This window comes from Chelonoidis abingdonii, chromosome 2 (assembly GCF_003597395.2).
Source record: "Chelonoidis abingdonii isolate Lonesome George chromosome 2, CheloAbing_2.0, whole genome shotgun sequence".
Taxonomy (NCBI): domain Eukaryota; kingdom Metazoa; phylum Chordata; order Testudines; family Testudinidae; genus Chelonoidis; species Chelonoidis abingdonii.
The window spans coordinates 45869820-45890912 of NC_133770.1; the positions used below are offsets into that span (position 1 = coordinate 45869820).

Genomic DNA, 21093 nt, shown 5'->3' on the forward strand with positions numbered 1-21093 from the left:
GGAAAACAGACACAGATTCCCAGATGTGCCAGAGCAGCAGCCAAGGCACCTAGGGAGCTGTGTGGTCACAAGTACCAGTCTTCCTCCTCTATAAGCTTGGAGACTGCTGGGGGCTGAGCTGGATTCTAGCACAAGGATTCTTTAACTTGTGGTGACGGATAATGAATCCTAAATAACTGTTCCTGGCCAGGATTTCTGGACTATATTGTCTATTGCCAGAGCTGTCTAAATTACACTGGGATCTGCTCCAACCCCTACAGCAGCTCAGAATCAGCAGGGCTAAAGCCACCTTCGTGTCCCCACCCGCCTGCATTGCGAGCTCTGTGCTGCAATACTTAGGCTAGGTCTACACTGGAGAAGGGAATCAATTTAAGTTATGCAAATTCAGCTATGTAAATAATATAGCTGAAGTCAACATACATAGATCTACTCACCACCGTGTCTTCACTGTGGTAGGTTGACTGCTGATGCTCCCCCATTGACCATAGACACCAACTTTCTCTGGCATCGGTGGGTGCCCGTGTCCCTCCACCCCTTTCCCCACCCCATCCTCGCCCATGGCCCCGCCCCCATTCCTACCCCATTAACAAAGTTCCTGCCCTAACACCTCCTCCCTGCCCCTATTGGATCCCTTCCCCAAATCCCCGCCTCGGGCCTGCCTCTTCCCCCAGCGTGCCGCGTTCCCCCTCCTCCCTCCCTGCCGCACGAATTAGCTGTTTCATGGCTCGAGCACTGGAAGGGAGGGGGGAGAAGCAGGACACGGTGGTGTGCTTGCGGAGGAGGCAGAGGCGAGCTGGAGCAGGGGGGTAGCGCGGGGCCATGGGGAGCTGCCAGTGGGTGCTGAGCACCCACCAATTTTTTTTCATGGGTGCTCCAGCCTCGGAGCACCCATGGAGTTGGTGCCTATGCCATCTACTCTGCCTGCACTTCTCGTTCTAGCAGAGTACTGGAGTTGAGGGAGCATGCTCGGTGGTCGATTTATCGCATCTTCACTAGATGCGATAAATCGACCCCTGCTGGATCGATCGCTCCAGAGGTAAGTGTAGACATGCCCTTAGAGGCACAGCACAGAATCTCACCCACTGAGTTGTGGTCAAAGAGAACTTGATCCAGCACAGCACAGGCAGAGGGCCTCAGAGGAAGTTAAGACACACTTATTTTCCCCAATCATGAGGCAGCCTGAATACTGGTCCAGTCCCCTGGCATAAATTAAAGAAGTTCTGAGCAGGCAAAACATAGGAGCAAATTTTGCTCTCGCTCTAAAACAGGGGTAGGCAACCTATGGCACAGGTGCCGAAGGCGGCACGCAGACTGGTTTTCAGTGGCACTCGCATTACCCAGGTCCTGGCCACTGGTCCAGGGGGTTCTATATTTTAATTTAATTTTAAAGGAAGCTTCTTAAACATTTTAAAAACCTTTTTTACTTTACAAACAACAATCATTTAGTTATATATTATAGATTTATAGAAAGAGACCTTCTAAAAATGTTAAAATGTATTACTGGCACATGAAACCTTAAATTAGAGTGAATAAATGAAGACTCGGCACAGCACTTCTGAAAGGTTGCCAACCCCTGCTCTAAAATTAGTTATGGTAACTGTAGTGTTAGTTGTAACAATAGTGGGTAAAAGAATTCTGACACAAGCTTGATAATTGAAGTTGACGTTGTTTCTTCAAACTTTATTCTCCAAGTCCTAGGCTTCTATTATGCAGCTTGCAGTCCTTCTGAAATGTTCCCAATTGTATGATGACATTGTGATGTAAACAGATATCCGCTAGGGACTGGGATGAGACCTAAACAAAGCAGAGTTTTGTTGGGGAAGAAAGTCTAATATAATTTAGTTACTAACTGTATTATAACTTTAGTAATGTATATGTGTGTTCCTTTTTTCCCCTCCAGCTATGGGAGACTTCCATTTAGTTCTACAGTTTACCTGGGTGACATCAGAACTGTTTACTTCAAATTTTATAGAAACTCAGCATCATTGAGTCATTCATCTGCACTTCAGACAATTTGAAAGAACAACAGAGATGCCAGTAATCACAGAGAGAACCTGTTCTCATATCCAAGGGGAAAAAACCAACATGTTTTGCTGTTGATTAGAATTCTATTAAATCTGTAAAGAATAACCAAAAGTCACAAAAATTAACATGGGATAAATAGATTGAATATGATAAGATTATTCTGCATGATGACCAATATATGTAGAAATACAACTAAAACTCATGTACAAATCCTGAATAAAAGAGGTTTTTCTTTGGTTTATGCAGTCCCAAATAACAACAAAATTGAGTTCAGAATTTTGTATTCTGAAGCACGTGACCAATGTAAACATTATGCTATGTGCATGAACCCTTGGTTCTTTACTTTCCACAAGTAAGGGGAAAACCACGTACTGTAGTAGAAATTAGCATGCAGGAGTAAGAAATTTAGAATTTTGCTACAGGATCTTAAGTTTTGAGAGGCAAAAACTTCAAACAAACAAAAACTATATCTTTTTTACCTTTCATGTTTATGATCTCCATATACAAATTGTATATATGTAAACATTTTAAAATGTGAAAACAGCTGTAACACACATGTATTTTGTCAAATGCCTAAAGAATCAATCATGACTAACATCATCACACTTCAGGTGTTCTGACTATTATGAGCAGACAGCTTTGGAAATACAACAGTTCTAGTACTGTAAGTGTGTTTCTCAGCAGACTGGTGTTTGACCAAAATCTCCACAATCTGGGAATATGTTTGTTATAATCACCAGAAAAATCAAAGTTCAATAATGCTTTGTCTTAAATCACCACCTAAGGAACCAGCAAAAATAAGTTGTCTGATAGTGGTGTTGTGTTTTTGTCTCTTCTCTCACACTGGTGTAAATCAGGAGCAACCCCACTGAAATCAGAGCTGGAGTCTTTATCTAATAGTGAACATACATTTACTGGAAATTGAGGAGTAATTTAAGGTCGTCAGTTAAGGGGGTGGAAGTGGGGTCTCAATGGCAGATTTGGGATATGTGTGTGTAAAGCACTTCAGACCCAATGCTGGAGCAAGCTGGCAGAGTATACAGGTTGTGATGGGTATGATGCTATCATAGTGCTATACAAAAACTGAAAGCTGGGCAACTGGCCGATTCCCCCTTCACCCCCCTCCCTTTTTTTTTTTTCATTGTACCATGTATTAGCATACTGAGGCTCCGTCCACACTGCTGCTGGGAGTAAGTCTCGCAGCACAGGTAGAGGGACTCATGCTAGCAAGGCTTGAGCTAGTGTGCTAAATATAGCTATGTGGACTTTGCAGCTCCGGCGGAGACTCAGGCTAACCATTTGAGCTGAAGCCTAGAGGTTGGGTGGTCTTGAGCTCAGTTGGCTCCGGAGTCTCTGCAGAGCCACAATGTCCACACAGCTATTTTTAGAGTGCTAACTCAAGCCTCATTCTGTCTATCCTCGCTGGGTGGCTCACTGCCACCTGCAGCGTAGACACACCCCACATGCAGCAGCAGAGGTCTCCTTTGCAGGTAGCATGGGCCTTGAGCTGAATACAAGTGGATCCAGACCTATGAAATTGAGGATGCAAAAACAAACTCGTTACAAAGGAGACGTGGCAAAATGGCATTAACCTGACTGCTGGTCAACTGTATGCTGTGTGCTAAAGGATGTAGAACAGATATAGTTACAACACCCAAAGGATTCAAAAGGATGCTGTAAAATCCCTGGGCATTTTCAATTGTAAATGTTCTTTAAATAATAAAAATGGCAATTATAATTCAGTTAAAACACCTCTCTTGTTAGTACCTCTCCAGAAGTGACAAACCTCCAGTCTCTGGTAATTCCATTGCAGAACAAAACATCTCTTCTAATAAGAAATATTAGAATACATGGCCCACAGTGATATAATCAGTTAGATGCTGACAGGAACATAATGTGTGCTTCTGAATCTTCTACCTCTTTCAGGTAATTCCTTTAGTAAGTGAACCTATCACTTACAGCCTTTTAATGTAACAGAGCTCAGTTTATCAAATTTCTCTCTGATTAAAGCAAGTCACATTTAGAGGAGTCTCGTGGCACCTTAAAGACCAACAGATTTGTTTGGGCGTAAGCTAAAAACCACTTGAAGTGGGTTTTTTACGCAGGAAAGCTTATGCCCAAATAAAACTGTTAGTCTTTAAGGTGCCACTGAACTTCTCTCTGTTTTTGTGGGTACAGACTAACATGGCTACCCCTCTGATACTTAGTCAAATTTAGGTTAGTTTTAAATTAAGGCATTTTTTGTCAGCAACTGTTAAGTAAGTAAGATTTTAGAAGTATGCTATTTTATTTATAAGACAGTGTGCAGGTTTACATCTACACAACACTGGCCTAGCAGAGGAACTTATCCTCTTCGTGGCAAGAGATTTTGGTAAGGATTGTGAATTATGACAAATATGAATGAGAACAGAGAGCGTGGGTACGTTTGGCATCTACAATGGCTTTGGGCAAAGATTCTGCACTTTAATGCAGATTATAGATTTGTCAGTACAGAAGTATGTAATTGATTAGTTTTGAAACCGATGTGAAGAAGTGCTCTCTATAGCTCAAAAGCTTGTCTCTCTCACCAACAGAAGTTAGTCCAGTAAAAGATATTACCACACCCACCTTGTCTCTCTAATTTTGCAAAGGTTTAGTCTGAACATAGGCCAAAGACAGCAGGACAGAGAACTGTTAACAATGTACATCTAATGGAAGAGGGGTCTGATACACAGCCCACTGAAGTCAGTGGGAGTCCTGTTGCCGTGAAGGGGCTTTGAATCAGGCCCTTAAATATTTCTCCCAAATAAGGAAATTCTTATGTAAAAATGTCCAACTCATTGTTTCACCACAAGGAAGATAACTTCTCCATGCATTAGTTTTTTGTTCTTAGTAACTGAAATGCTTATCATGTGCCTTTTCTGATATTTAGTTTGAATACAAACTAGTGTATAATTTTGAATAATCTTGTTTATATTTTTCTATATATTCGTTCATTCCTCCCTTTCCATTTTCCCATTAAGACACAGCAGGATTTGGTTGCCGAAATTGAATGTAACATAGTGGCAGATTATATAACATGCATAGTACACCTCTACCCTGATATAACGCTGTCCTCGGGCGCCAAAAAATCTTACTGCCTTATAGGTGAAACCGCGTTATATCGAACTTACTTTGATCTGCTGGAGTGCGCAGCTCCGCCCTCCCTGGAGCTCTGCTTTACTGCATTGTATCCGAATTCGTGTTATATCGAGTCGCTTTATATCGGGGTAGAGGTGTATCTTGTTTTGAAAATGAATAGGTCTCCTAACTGTATTATCTATGTTGTATTCTGTACTTGTGGCCTTTTTCTGGTGTCACTCATTCGTAGGATTTGATAATACCGCCATTTGTGTGTAGGGTAATTTAATGGACATGACTGACATTTGGAAACATGTAGTGACTGGTAATCTAGATGCAAGCACAAAATTTAATTTAAATAAATATTGGCTTCTTTTTGGTATTCTAGCGAGTGAAAACACCTGGCACTTAATGTAAATTTCATCTTTTTTCAAATGCATTCTGGAGGAAAATGCTGCACTAAGTTAGTGATCTGAACGGTAAATTAAGTAATTGTACAAAAACTGGAACTTGTAGGGTGTATGAACTTCAAAAGCCAATGAAGCCTGACCAGGTTAAACCCAGAACAATTGTTTGGTTTTTATATTCATAATTTGCTACTAGTTTAGTTTAGTGCCTCTGAAAGGAGCTAGCTGGATAACCCTGGAGATTGCAGACCTCTCTAATCATGTAAGTTGCAGCACAGACAGTAGTGGCATAGGTTGTCATGCAAAATTTCACCCTGTTCAAGCTGGAGCAACTACAGAGTAAAGTTAGCAGCACAGCAGCCAGCAAACAGAGCTGTAAACAGGGGAGTTTCAGAGGGAGTTCTGTTGGAGGAGCAGGCTATGACTGACACAGAGGCAGCAGTGAAAGACGCAATGAGGATGGCTGGATGTGGAAGCTGCAGCATGTACATGATCCTGGAGGGGGTATCTGAAAAGAGTTTTATCTGCATGAAGTGTCGCCTGATAGAGCTGATGGAAGAAAAGATCCGAGGACTGGAGATGCAGGTGGAAACTCTGGTTGAGTTTAGAAGGGGGTTCGAGCAGATGATGGAGCAAAGACATGAGGAGGCTGAAGGGATAAGCTCAGCCTTGCAGATGGCAGCAGGACCAAATAATTCTGAGGAGAGACTGCTGGGTGAGGACAGTGGATGGTGGAAGCATGTGACTAAGAGAACCAGGCAGAGGAAAAGACAGGCCAGTGAAGGAGAAATAGAGCTCAGGAACAGGTTTGCAGAGTTGGAAAATGAAGAAGGGGCACAGCTGGTGGTTGCTGAAGGTGAGAGGGCAAGGAAAAAGAGAAGAGCTGCTAGTCCTACAGGAAGAAGGGAAGAGTCAATGGAGACAACACCAAATATGAGCCCCAGGAGGATATGTTGCCTTTTCTAGAACCGGCAGAATCCCATGTGAAGATCACCTGAGCCTCGATTTCCTTAAGCATCTTCCCCAGTCTGGCATAGTCTCCCTTGATACGTTCCAGTGAGAATCTAGCCATATCATTCGTTCCCACTGAAGGACAATCAACGGCTTCTTTCCTGCTCCCGTTAGCATCCTTTTCAGCCTCAGTCCACACCCATATCTTAGCACCGGCAGACAGCACACCCTTCTGTTCTCTGGATCAGCTCTAGTACAGGCCTGTCTATTCTTCTCAGTAAGGAGTCCCCATCATGTAGACCTGCCTTTTCCTGGTGATAGTGTGATTCTCCGGTCTTCCCTGCTCCCACTGACTGCAAGTCCTCTCGATCCCTATTCACCCTTGCAATCCTCGCAACCCTTCCCAAAAGGTGTGACAAGATTATGGCGATCAACAGATGGCTCAGGCAGTGGTGCTATAAGGAGGGCTTTGGGATGTACGGCCACTGGGAAGCATTCATGGACAGAGGACTGTTCTCTCGGGATGGACTTCACCTGAGTAAGGAGGGAAATAGACTTCTAGGATGGAGGCTGGCACAACTGATTAAGAGAGCTTTAAACTAGGAATTTGGGGGAGATGGTTGGGAGATGTCCAGGTAATCTCCACGCCAGAATTTAACATTGAGAGGGAAGAAAACAAAGTAAGAGAGGATACAGCCATGGGCAGAAGAATGGACATAAGGAGGAAGGGTAGTGTAGATACCAGTCTAATAGGTGATACTGGTGGTAGAATGTCTGTGCCTAACCGGGTAAAGAATGTCAGTGAAGCCAAACGGCAAAAATTAAGATGTCTGTACACTAATGCGAGGAGCCTAGGTAACAAAATGGAGGAACTAGAGCTACTGGTGCAGGAAGTGAAACCGGATATTATAGGGATAACAGAAACATGGTGGAATAGTAGTCATGACTGGAGTACAGGTATTGAAGGCTATGTGCTGTTTAGGAAAGACAGAAATAAAGGCAAAGGTGGTGGAGTAGCATTGTATATCAATGATGAGGTAACTGTAAAGAAATAAGAAGTGATGGAATGGATAAGACAGAGTCTGTCTGGGCAAAAATCACACTGGGAAAGAAAGCTACTAGAGCCTCCCCTGAGATAGTGCTTGGGGTGTGCTACAGACCGCCGGGATCTGATTTGGATATGGATAGAGACCTCTTTAATGTTTTTAATGAAGTAAACACTAATGGGAATTGTGTGATCATGGGAGACTTTAACTTCCCAGATATAGACTGGAGGACAAGTGCTAGTAACAAATAATAGGGCTCAGATTTTTCTGGATGTGATAGCTGATGGATTTCTTCACCAAGTAGTTGAAGAACCAACAAGAGGGGATGCCATTTTAGATTTGGTTTTGGTGAGTAGTGAGGACCTCATAGAAGAAATGGTTGTAGGGGACAACCTTGGTTCGAGTGATCATGAGCTAATTCAGTTCAAACTAGATGGAAGGATAAACAAAAAATAGATCTGGGACTAGGGTTTTTGATTTCAAAAGGGCTAACTTTAAAGAATTAAGGAAATTAGTTAGGGAAGTGGATTGGACTGAAGAACTTGTGGATCTAAAGGCGGAGGAGGCCTGGAATTACTTCAAGTCAAAGTTGCAGAAACTATCAGAAGCCTGCATCCCAAGAAAGGGGAAAAAAAAATCATAGGCAGGAGTTGTAGACCAAGCTGGATGAGCAAGCATCTCAGAGAGGTGATTAAGAAAAAGCAGAAAGCCTACAAGGAGTGGAAGATGGGAGGGATTAGCAAGGAAAGCTACCTTATTGAGGTCAGAACATGTAGGGGATAAAGTGAGAAAGGCCAAAAGCCATGTAGAGTTGGACCTTGCAAAGGGAATTAAAACAATAGTAAAAGGTTATAGCCATATAAATAAGAAGAAAACAAAGAAAGAAGAAGTGGGACCGCTAAACACTGAGGATGGAATGGAGGTTAAGGATAATCTAGGCATGGCCCAATATCTAAATAAATACTTTGCCTCAGTCTTTAATAGGCTAATGAGGAGCTTAGGGATAATGGAGGATGACAATGGGAATGAGGATATGGAGGTAGATATTACCACATCTGAGGTAGAAGCCAAACTTGAACAGCTTAATGGGACAAAATCAGAGGGCCCAGATAATCTTCATCCAAGAATATTAAAGGAACTGGCACATGAAAAATTGCAAGCCCATTAGCAAGAATTTTTAATGAATCAGTAAACTCAGGGGTTGTACCGTACGACTGGGAGAATTGCTAACATAGTTCCTATTTTTAAGAAAGGGAAAAAAAGTGATCCGAGTAACTATAGGCCTGTTAGTTTGACATCTGTAGTATGTAAGGTCTTGGAAAAAATTTTGAAGGAGAAAGTAGTTAAGGACATTGAGGTCAATGGTAATTGGGACAAAATACAACATGGTTTTACAAAAGTAGATCGTGCCAAACCAACCTGATCTCCTTCTTTGAGAAGGTAACAGATTTTTAGACAAAGGAATGCAGTGGATCTAATTTACCTCGATTTCAGTAAGGCATTTGACACGGTTCCACATGGGGAATTATTAGTTAAATTGGAAAAGATGGGGATCAATATGAAAATTGAAAGGTGGATAAGGAACTGGTTAAGGGGAGACTACAACGGGTCGTACTACTGAAAGGTGAACTGTCAGGCTGGAAGGAGGTTACTAGTGGAGTTCCTCAGGGATCAGTTTTGGGACCAATCTTATTTAATCTTTTTTTATTACTGACCTTGGCACAAAAAGCGGAATGTGCTAATAAAGTTTGCGATGACACAAAGCTGGGAGGTATTGCTAACACAGAGAAGGACCGGATATCATACAGGAAGATCTGGATGACCTTGTAAACTGGAGTAATAGTAATAGGATGAAATTTAATAGTGAAAAAAGTGCAAGGTCATGCATTTAGGGATAATAACAAGAATTTTAGTTATAAATTGGGGACATCAGTTGGAAGTAACAGAGGAGGAGAAGGACCTCGGAGTATTGGTTGATCACAGGATGACTATGAGCCGCCAATGTGATATGGCCGTTAAAAAAGCTAATGCAGTTTTAGGATGCATCAGGCGAGGTATTTCCAGCAAAGATAAGGAGGTGTTAGTACCGTTATACAAGGCACTGGTGAGACCTCATCTGGAATACTGTGTGCAGTTCTGGTCTCCCATGTTTAAGAAGGATGAATTCAAACTGGAACAGGTTCAGAGAAGGGCTACTAGGATGATCCGAGGAATGGAAAACCTGTCTTATGAAAGGAGACTCAAAGAGCTTGGCTTGTTTAGCCTAACCAAAAGAAGGCTGAGGGGGATATGATTGCTCTTTATAAATATATCAGAGGGATAAATATCAGGGAGGGAGAGGAATTATTTAAGCTTAGTACCAATGTGGACACAAGAACAAATGGATATAAACTGGACACTAGGAAGTTTAGACTTGAAATTAGACGAAGGTTTCTAACCATTAGAGGAGTGAAGTTCTGGAACAGCCTTCCAAGGGGAGTAGTGGGGGCAAAAGACATATCTGGCTTTAAGACTAAGCTTGATAAGTTTATGGAGGGGATGGTATGATGGGATAGCCTAATTTTGGCAATTAATTTTGGCAATTGATCTTTGATTATCAGCAGGTAAGTATGCCCAGTGGTCTGTGATGGGATGTTAGATGGGTGGTGGGATCTGAGTTACTACAGAGAATTCTTTCCTGGGTGCTGGCTGGTGAGACTTGCCCATATGCTCAGGGTTTAGCTGATTGCCATATTTGGGGTCAGGAAGGAATTTTCCTCCAGGGCAGATGGGCAGAGGCCCTGGAGGTTTTTCGCCTTCCTCTGCAGCGTGGGGCATGGGTCACTTGCTGGAGGATTCTCTGCAGCTTGAGGTTGTCAAACCAGAGTTTGAGGACTTCAATAACTGAGACATAGGTTAGGGGTTTGTTATAGAAGTGGATGGGTAAGATTCTGTGGCCAGCATTGTGCAGGTCAGACTAGATGATCATAATGGTCCCTTCTGACCTTAAAGTCTATAAGTCTATGATACACAGTTGTCATGGCCCATTCAGTTAATTGGCTTGTTTGCTGAGTCTTCCAATATGGGTGCCAATTAGTGCCAGCTGTGATGCACAAACTGCTGACTAAGGGTGCTGAGAGGTCAATAAGGCCCAGTTCCTCAAAGGGATTTTGGATCCTAACTTCCATTGAAATCAAAGGATGTTAGGTGCCTAAATACCTTGAGGGATCTGAGCCTAATTTATTTCAAACATGCCACAAATAGGTGTCTGATAAGGATTTTTAGTTATTAGTGAAGTGAGCTATATTTAAAACCAATGATCTCGGTTTCATCCTGTGGGCTAAGAATGTTGTGTATTTAAAATAAGGTTAATATGACCAATATGTTGAGGATTGAAAAGCAGGTACTGTATTCAAGCAGTAACTTTTGCATGATGATTTTGCTCTTCTGTGTATTAATTCTTCATGCCACAGATGATGCTGGATTTGCTGAGAATGAAGCTATAAACAAGGAGGTAACATCATAAGGAATCCATGCTACAGTTTCTGATGAACAAATTCAAACAATGTATCAGAAATGCATGATTGCTGATTTGCACATAAATGTATTATATGCAAACAAATAAGCACATCTAGTTAAAAAAAGGTTCAATTCTTTAATTATACAGTGTGTCCATGTATAAGTATGTTGTGAATTTAACCTTAAGTCTTATGAGATTTTTCTGGACATGTTTCTTTAAGTACAGATACTTCGAAATGACTAACACTTTTCTCCTTGGTGTCTGAGACTTTGAACCTGCTAAGCTGATGTACATAGGCCCCATGTATACAGTACATTTTACTATCTTGGGTGATCATAAAATAATGGGCCTTTACAGCATGGCTACACTTTTAAAAAGAAAGAACTTTGACAAAAGATATCAAGCCTTTTCCTTCCCCTCCCATCTCCGCTGATGTTAAATTAACTCATCTGAGCCTATCTACACCAGCGCAACAACTGTTTTTAACATCAGAGCCAGAAATAGCCACATTTGCTGGTCTAGGACCTTCTACACTACAATTTCTAATCAAATATGTAACCAGTTTGTTGCTTGGTTGGCTGAGCATAGTTTGTGGATAGACATTCCTGTAAATTGTAAAAACTGCAGGACATTTTAACCAACACTTCATTACAGGTTTAGCTCTTCCATCCATGTGTGTCATAGGACATCCTAGAGTGTGTCGTCTCACGTGTTGCTGATGCCCCACTGTGTGCATTATCCCCTCTATTGGGCAATATGGGATTGCTGGCCAGACTCGTGTGGCTGCTGGTGTCAGCCTGCGTGGATAGCACATAACTTTTTAAAAGTATTTCTCAGGCCCAGGGGACAGAGTCTGAGCCTCCAGAACAGTTTTCAACAACCATTTGGGAAAAGTCCACAACTGTATTGCTTAAACCAGGTAATAGGAACAAGTGCTGGAAAGCATGTCAGGACATAGTAATGCTGTACTGTGTTGGGGTTTTAAGGGCCTGTCTTACACTGGGCAAACTTTATGCCTGGTTTTAAAATCAATTCAACTAAGCCAGTCTGGCTTCTTTAACACCTCTGAAACCAGGTCTAAACTGCAGCTTCCATCAGTTTTAAAGTCACATTTAGCTGAACCAGCTTTAAACCAGTTAGAAAATTTCTGCAGTATAGACAGACCTGAACTGCCACAGGATTCAGAAAGAAATGAGGATTAGGAAAAATAGAAAGAACGAGACAATTAAAAAGCACTCTATGGGGAGGGAGGGCTGAGTGACTCAGGAGTCAGAGTGGGGTATCAATTCAATTGGTAACATTTTTAATGCTGGTTTTAATTACAGGAGTTCAAAACCAATACACAAATTTATTTCTGTTTCTGTGCAGTATTATGATTTTAAAAATGTTTTCTTTTTAAAAACTTATGTATTCAAGCTTTAGCACGCTGAGTATTTTTTTTTTTTACAAGCAGGTTAGAAACTTCTGTAAATTTGCCCAATTGACCTTCAAGTATAGTGGTGCTAACAGATAAACATATGATACTGTAAGGCTATAATACATCATATTCCTGCTCACTGCCTTTGCATTTTATGCTAGGGAATAATTGAGTGTATATTCAAACTATGAGTATATGACCTGTTTTTGTCTTATGGGTAAAAAATATTTCAGTACTTAGTGTTTTAAATAGAATATTGTACTTTTCATTTTTTATTACTATCGTTGCATAGATGCAAAATGTTATTTTTCCAAAATAGCAAATTATGGACTGTTTAATCAGCAGGAGAAAATACTATTTACACTATGCCCACTTTCAGAAAAGCTTCTGGCATTGTACATAGCAGTTGAGTCTGCCAGCTTTGTTTTGTGCTAATATTTTTATCATGTGTTGCAATAAAAAAGATCTATTAATTCCCCCTGCAAGTAAAACATTCATAGTGGACAAGTACTTGGTTTCACCCTTGGGGACTGGCTAAAGTTGACATAAACAATCACTTTGCAAATCATTGTCTTTGGTACCTGAAACCCTCCTAATTCTCACACTGCATTACAGAAACATCAGATTTTGACAAACACCAACAAGAAATGCTGCACATTCTATCATTGCAGCTTTGAGTGTGATATTTTTGACACCCATTATAGGCATTGGGCCATTCAAGTGAGTGAAACTGGCTTTCCTATTGCTAAACAGAATGTTGCTTTTATAAAATAAACTCATTGTAATTTGAGATTCTAAATTCTTGCACACTTTTATTAACATCGTAACAACCACTTCTATGAGAGTATTTAATACAAATGCCTGTGGTTTTCAATGTTACTGACATATTGTAACATCAGTAAAGTGACTTTCAATGAACAAGGCTGTGGTGTGTATGCATTTTTTAAAATTTGTATATAGATACCTTTTATTAAAAGGCCTCTTAAATAAGAACACTCAACATTCAGCAGAGATACCCAGTTTACTGTAGAGGACTCCAAATACTTTTAAACAACACTATAGATGCAGCTTGGTAAATAGCAGGGCAAGCCTCTCACACAGTGACCTCCTAGCATGCCCTAGTTGTGCGCAGGAGGAACTATTTGAAGAGATGAGAGCCTGGTTTTTGTTTCTCTTCCTCGGGCTGTCTGCACAAGCTGCTTACCAGAAAGATGTTTCTCCACTGAAAAAACAGACTAACCACAACTAATTTTATATAGGCCAAAATGCTGTAGGCATAAACCACACAACACAGAAATAGCCACATTCTTAGTAAGTATGTGATCTCTATTGACTCTTACAGCACAGAGTTATTCTCATATAAGATTTTTTTCCCCCCAGCATGCCTTTCTGGGGGTTGGACCATTTAATCTGGCAGTGAGAGACAGGTGCTGCTCCATTTGCTGACAAGTGCTTTCTATAGTGCCCTTGTTTCTAGCATGTAAGTAATTCTTAACTCCTGTTATGTTTTTCTATTCTTATTCCTGAGATGATTGCACCTTCATATAGACAAATAGTCATCCTATGGCAATTTTGTTTAATAGCTAATCCAGGTCTGATTTAAACTCAGACAGAGGTGAAAATTGTTATAGCCTCCCATCCCCTAAGTGATCCAACTCCCTGGATCCTAGTATCCTAGGGCCGCTGAAGCTCCAAAAGAGAACTTGTACTCTAAAAGCTTTGAGAACCATGTTTAAAAGGACAGAAAGCTGGATAATTCTGATTAATCCTTGCAGAATTCTACTGAGGTGAACAGCTTTCTTAACAAAGCATTTAGTGATACTAGCATAGGCCACACATAGGATTTTTTTTTTCTCCAGGCTGCTGAATGAAGCTTAACAACTTTAACAAGCCAAAGGTCACTCCCCTACTTTTCACTGACTATATTCCTTTCTTGATTGCACAAGGCTTCATTTTACAGATATAGCAGTGTGGAGTTTGGAACTTTAACAGGTAAAAAAAACTCTTGGCATTAAGCACATATATGCCTTAAAATAATTTAAGGCAGCATTCTACTACTATTTCCTCTGGTGGAATGACAGGCTCACTTCTCATCTGTTGTGTAAACTGGGTCAGATGTAGGTGCATGCTCTTTAAAAGGGGTAAATTGAGCAAAACAGTTTTGTGGGCTCTTTCTGCTCTTTTGCAGTATTTTCCAGCCTTATTTTTCAAACATTTGGCTAAACTTTACACCACATAGTTGCATCTGCAACTGTTTCATGATTTGTATTGCCATTTTATTAGAGGTACAACTTTGCACACAACAGTTTCAGGCTCTGAAAACCCAGAATAGACTTTAATTTACTGTATTCATGTATAGCAGGAAAGTCCCATTCATGTAGTCATAAATAGTTCTATGCGAAAAAAAGAAATTTGTTTGTCCTTAAATAAACAGATAGAGTCCCAGAGTAAAAAAGTCCTGTCTCAGGAATTGTAGTGGGGCATTAACAAAGGCAAGAAGCACGCTATTGCTCTTAAGGCACAAAGGGCAAAAGTCCATTGTTATCAATGAAAAGATTCCCATTGATTTAATGGGTTTTGGATCAGGCTAAAGATTTGTTGAGAGACAGGAGTTCTAGTCCTGGTATTGCCACACTTTGTGACCTTAGTCAAATCATCTAATCTCTCTCTACTTCAGATTTTGTCAGCTATAAAAATGGAAATAAATATTAGAGCTGAGCTGAATGTTGGCTAAAAAAATTCAGCTTGAAATCTGGCAATACTTGGTCAATTAAAGGCTGATTGGACATCTGAAATTCAGTCTGTTAGGTCATGACAAAACCTAAACAGAAATGTTAATTGCCTCAGGCTGTATCCAAACAAAACTTCTCTTAATGAACTTGAATATTCCCCTACTTCATAAGGAGGTTAAATTCATTAATGTTTATAAAGCAGCTTGAGACTCCTTTGGTGCAAAAGGATGGGGAATAGTTAAAATGACCGATGTGGAGTCAAACTTTTCCAACTAATGTTTAAGGCAATATTAGCCAAAGTGCATCTGAATCTACTAAGGTAAAAGGTTTTGACTTGGGTTTCCATCTTGGGCCTGATTTTCACCATTGCTGAGCACCTACACAAACCAAATGAAGTCAATGTCAAGGCCAGGTGTGTCAAGCCAGGCACCTAAAATCAGTAATCACTCTTGAAAATGTAGTTGTATGGCTTAGTTTACAGCAGTGGTGGGCAACCTGTGTCCCGCATGTGGCCCATCAGGGTACTCTGATTGCAGGGTGTGAGGCATTTTGCTCATGTTGACCATCCACAGGCACAGCTCCCAGCCAATGGAAGCTGTGGCAAGTTGTATGTAAGAAGAGAATAAGGAAGGATATGGTTGGGCTGCTATGCAGTGTGAATGGGAATGAACTTAAAGATGATTTAGGTATGGCCCAAAAACTAAATGAATACACTGTGGTGGCTTTCAGTAAGAATGATAATCTGGAACATGTGCTTGAAGGTGACCCTGCCAGCAGGTAGGGGATCTTGGGGGACAACTACTGCACTGGTGGGGTGCAAAATAAACTTTATTAAATGAGATATGACCAAAACAACAGGGAAAATATCAATATGTTGTAGGGGGTTATTGGTAGCGTTTGTTAAGGGATAGACATTTTGATGCATTGGGTAGAGGGGGGTTTATTTTAGTTTAACAATTGTAGTATTTAGGCGGTTTTAAGTGCGGTGGGCGCACCTATTTAGTTACTCCTGTATTTTATTGTGCCTATGTGTGCCTAATCTCCATATTGTCCCTGAAGAGGCAGCCAAGACTTCCTTCTGTTACACGGGTCTTTATCGAGGTTTGAACGACTTCTGGGTTTATTCTGATTAGGCTTCTATGCCACTTTGGCGTTATGGGTATAGACATTTGCCTGCCCTTCTGCTTTTTGTCAGTGAGGAAATACATTGGGGGTAAATCTAAATGAATTAACAGGGCTGAAGTATAAAATGGTTGTAACAAGTATAGCTAACAATTTCATCTTGTACGACAAGCGGCTGTGGTCCTATCCTCGCCCAGGACAGCAGCTATAGCCAACTAACAGTATATGGTGTGTAAAATGTGTCCAGTTAGGTGTAAATGTAAAATGTGAGGTGTGTTAGAGAGAAAAAGTAGGGTAACAATGGGTGCGGAATCTCTTTATGCGTTAGACTTTAGTAATACGCAATTTGAGTTTGGGGTGCCAGTAGCGGAAAAAAGGCGGGGTGAACACGTGGGTAAGGGATTAAAAAAAGAGAGAGAGAGAGAGAAAGGCAGTTAGGAAAGGTTGGGGTGGGGGGAAGAGGAGGCATGTGAGCAGAGGGAGGTTTAAACTCAGGGAGACACAGAGAGACAGAAGGCTGCAGTTTTAACTCAGTGGACATGGTGGGGCGCCTGGGCTTGGGCGGGGCTCGGAAAACAGGCACTACACATATGACAGAAACAGCAAAATCTTATATTCTATGATCTAACTTAACCAAGATCCAATTAGCCAAGTAACAACACCAACCTGCAAACAATTTGTTAACCTAATTACAAGTGTGACAATGAACATTCTTCTAAACCTTACTTAACCACCAGCTTATTGCAAATGACTTACAAGTTCTAGGACTAAGACCTGAATTCTTAATTAGGATCACCTAGCAGCAGTGCCCGGGGTGGGGGGGCTGAAGCTGGCACGCCAGGATACAGTCCAGGAAGCACAGCCAGGCACGCGGCCACAGCTTATTTTTTAGCAGCAAAGGCGCTGCGGAAAGACAAGAAAACAGTGGATAATAATAAAGATACAGACCAAGGAGTTGAGGCTTCGTGTGGGTACGTGTTCCTTCTTATCTTGTCGTGAAACTTCTGCCCCAAGGCCGCAGCTAGGTAGGACAGGAGCCTGCAAGAGAAAACTCTCTTACCACCATCCTCCCAGGGACAGCAGCGAAACATAGGAGATCTGGAACGAGCATTAGCAGTTCGTGCATGAGAGATGCGGACTCGATCGCTTTCAGTTAATCAGGAGATCTCCAGCACAAATTCGTTAGTTCGTGGAGGGGAGTTTTTAAAAAACAGGGGTATGCTCAAAAATCAAGACAAAGAGCGCGCAGATGAGCGTCCCCCCAAGACCCCTAACTGATCAGACCAAAGTGTGGCAGACACGTCAAGGACCTTCTCCGGGGTCTTGATCAGAAAATGTCTGGTTTTTTTTAAAGAGAAACTAGGCAGTTTCCACCGGAGTACTTCGTCTGATTGGGCTCCTCCTTTTGTTACAGTCGGGAGAGGACCTAGTGAACAAGAATAACTGCAGGTGAGATAGGCATGCCTGGGCAATCTGTGCTGAGCTACAGGTATGACTGCATATGCTTATATTATTGCCCCCACTTATGTGTCTATGGCAATTTCATGAAGGCAGCTCCCCCACACGAGCCCGGGTCTGAACATAAGGAGCTATACAAAAGAAGCAAGAAAGCCCCCTCACTCGGCAGAGGCGTGGCTCCGTCGTGTCACTGATACAAAGCCATCCCTATTGTAGGGACTTTAATGTACTTTGAGTGTGGCACGAATGGCGGGAGGTGGCGGCCACGTCAGGACAAAACAGATAGGAAGGGGAAAGATGGATGCTAGCAGGGGGACGCTGTGAACAGACAGAAGGTAGTATGGCTTGTATGGAAGGTGAACTTAATGTACTCAAAGTGGGAGGGGGTCTAAAATAAGAATTTCCATCCCGTAAATTACTTTCCCACAAAAAAGTGGCACGAGGTCATAGTTGGTAGGCAAGAATTTTTAAGGATTTCAGAAAAGGCACTAAAATGCTTAGGGGTTTGGAATGGGTCCCATTACGAGAAGAGAGTTAATAAACTGGGGCTCTTCAGCTTGGGAGAAGAGATTAGAACTAACCGGGAAAAAGAATATTTGACACGAGGGGAAAAAGAATCAGGAGTTGGATGTGGAGAAAGTGGGAATAAGGAAGTTTTAATGATTTCTATGGACTTTTTGAATCCGCATAGTATTAAGAATATGGAGCTTGTATGGTGCCAAGCACAATTGACTGTAGGGATTACAATTGTGTTGTGTGCGAGCAGGTTGTTATCCCTTTTATTAAATGAGACATAAAAAGGAAAGTTCTTCACACAGCACATAGTCAACCTGTGGAACTCCTTGCCTGAGGAGGTTGTGAAGGCTAGGACTATAACAGGGTTTAAAAGGGAACTAGATAAATTCATGGAGGTTATGTCTATTAATGGCAATTAGCCAGAATGGGTGTCCCTAGCCTCTGTTTGTCAGAGGATGGAGATGGCAAGAGAGCGATCACTTGATCATTTCCTGTTAGGTTCACTCCCTCTAGGGCACCTGGCATTGGCCACTGTCAGTAGACAGGATACTGGGCTGGATGGACCTTTGGTCTGACCCAGTATGGCTGTTCTTATGTTTTTAATATATCTAAGTTCTGGAATAGGCTACCAAGGGAGGTTGTGAAATCCCCATCACTGGAGATTTTTAACAACAGGTTGGATAAACACCTGTCAAGGATGGTCTAGGTTTACTGGGTCGTGCTTAAGTGCAGGGGGTTGGATTTGATAATCTCTTGAGGTCCCTTCCAGCCTTACATTTCTGCAAGTCAATTTGTAGCCGGGGGTGGGGGGGGACTGGGAGGGGACAGAGATGAACCGTATTACTGCAGAACAGCTAATGATGTATTAATATTTAAGGAAGGTTGGGAAAAAGTGATCCTGGCAATTAGACCTTTTTGTCTGATCTCTGTAGCGTGCAAGACTTCAGAACAAATTGTGAAGAATAATAAAGTACAAAGGGGACGTAATGCAACATGAGTTTACCAAAGGTAGCTCATGCCAGACTAACCTGACTTCCTTCTTGGGAGAAAATAACTGATTTCTTAGAGAAGCGTAGATCTAATATACTGGGACGTCACTAAAGCATTTTACATGGTACTATATGGGAAATCATTGGTAAATTTAGTGATGCTGGGGATCAGTACAAGAATAGTAAGATGGATGCAGAACTGGCTAAAGGGGAGAAGGCAGTGGGATGTGCTGAAAGGTGAATTAATGGACTGGAGGAAGGTTACTAGTGAATTACTTTAAGGATTGGTCTTGGGATCATCTTATTCAATTAATGACCTTAGCACAAAAAGTGTGTATTAATGAAATGTGCTGCTGCTATGAAGTTGGGAGGCATTGTCAATAGAGAGGATTGGAACATTATACAGGAAGATCTGGATGACCTTGAATAGTGGTGACTGAACTGGGATGAAATTCAATAGCACCACATGCAAGGTCATGAATTTGGGTCTAATAAGAATTTCTGCCAAAAGCTGGGGGTTCATCCATTAGAAGTGACAGAGGAGGAGAGAGACCTGAGTGTGTCGGTTGATTACAGGATGACTGAGCCAGCAATGTGATTTGACTGTGAAAAAGGCAAATGCATTCTAGGGTAGATCTGGTGAGGCATTTCCAGAAAACACTGGGAAGTATTAATGCCATTGTACAAGGCACTCATAAGACCTCATCTGGAATACTGTGTACAATTTTGGTCACCCATGTTTAAGAAAGATTTAATTTAAACTGGAACAGCTGCAGAGAAGAGCTATTAGGATAATCAGATGAATGGAGGGCCTGTTTTACCAAAACAAAAGCTTGGCTTGTTTAGTTCCGCCAATAAAAAAAAGAGGGGATATGATTATTTGATTGCACTCTATAAATTTATCAGGGAGTAAGTATCAGAGAGGGTGAAGAGCTATTCAAGTAAAGGGACAACTTTGTCACAAGCCAAATAGGTTTAAAATGTCCACAAACAAATTCAGGGTGGAAATTAGAAGAGTTTTAAACCAGGGGACTTAAATTCTGACACAGTTCTTGAGAGGACAAATTGATGAGTGCAATTGTATTATGGGGTTGCATGTGATGGGATGGGTCAGCAGCAGTCCTGAGGCTCACTTCTGGTTTATATCTTATGGTGTTACAAGCTCATACTTCAGGTTTTCAGCTGGTCAGCCAGAAGCGATCAGGAAGAGATTTTCCCCACAATGTACTTTAGGTTTTTTGTTTTTAAATCTTTTTCCTCTAAAAGCATCAAAAATGGCCACAGAGAGATGTGGGCCTGGGCTCTGAGATGGCATCAAGCAGTCTCTCTCTGGTGCAGGGCTGACAGGTTCTTGCTCCTATGCTCAGGCTCTAACTGATCACCAGGTCAGACTGGCAGTAACTGGGGGGAGGGAAGGAGTCACAGTCACAGTCCTCATTATGTGGGTACAGCATTTCCTGTTCTCAGGAATAATTTAGTCTCCTGGGGACTGCAATACTTTGGTCTACTTTCAGTTGCTGTGTTTAGTGTGTGGGTGGTGGTGCTGACACTGTGATACACAGGAGGTCACACTAGATCTGATGGTCCCTTCTGGCCCTGAATTCTGCCTCTATGCTAGTGGATGGGATGCAACTGGATCACTTTTCCAGGTTTTTACCACCAACATAGGGCTCCTATATGGAATTTGTTGGCCTAAGGTACATGGATTTAAAAAGTGCTCCTTTATAATAATATGGAAGACTAAAGTTCTGGTTCCCAGGTCTGTGTTTATCACACACTAACACATTGTGAACAACAGCATTACATAAAGAGTACTTGTTATGATCATGTCA

General features: G+C 41.6%; 1 protein-coding gene across 11 annotated transcripts in view; it reads left to right on the forward strand.

The window, feature by feature from the left end:
* Positions 1–6458, forward strand: part of ADAM22 (ADAM metallopeptidase domain 22) — a 246355-nt gene extending 239897 nt beyond the window's left edge. For all 11 annotated transcript variants that reach the window (XM_032793371.2, XM_032793373.2, XM_032793374.2 and 8 more), the window contains one exon: positions 1901–6458. In XM_032793371.2, the coding sequence (XP_032649262.1) occupies positions 1901–1921 (21 nt within the window). In that variant the 3' untranslated portion in view covers positions 1922–6458. The remainder of the gene's footprint in view (positions 1–1900) is intronic.
* The last annotated feature ends 14635 nt before the right edge of the window (positions 6459–21093 follow it).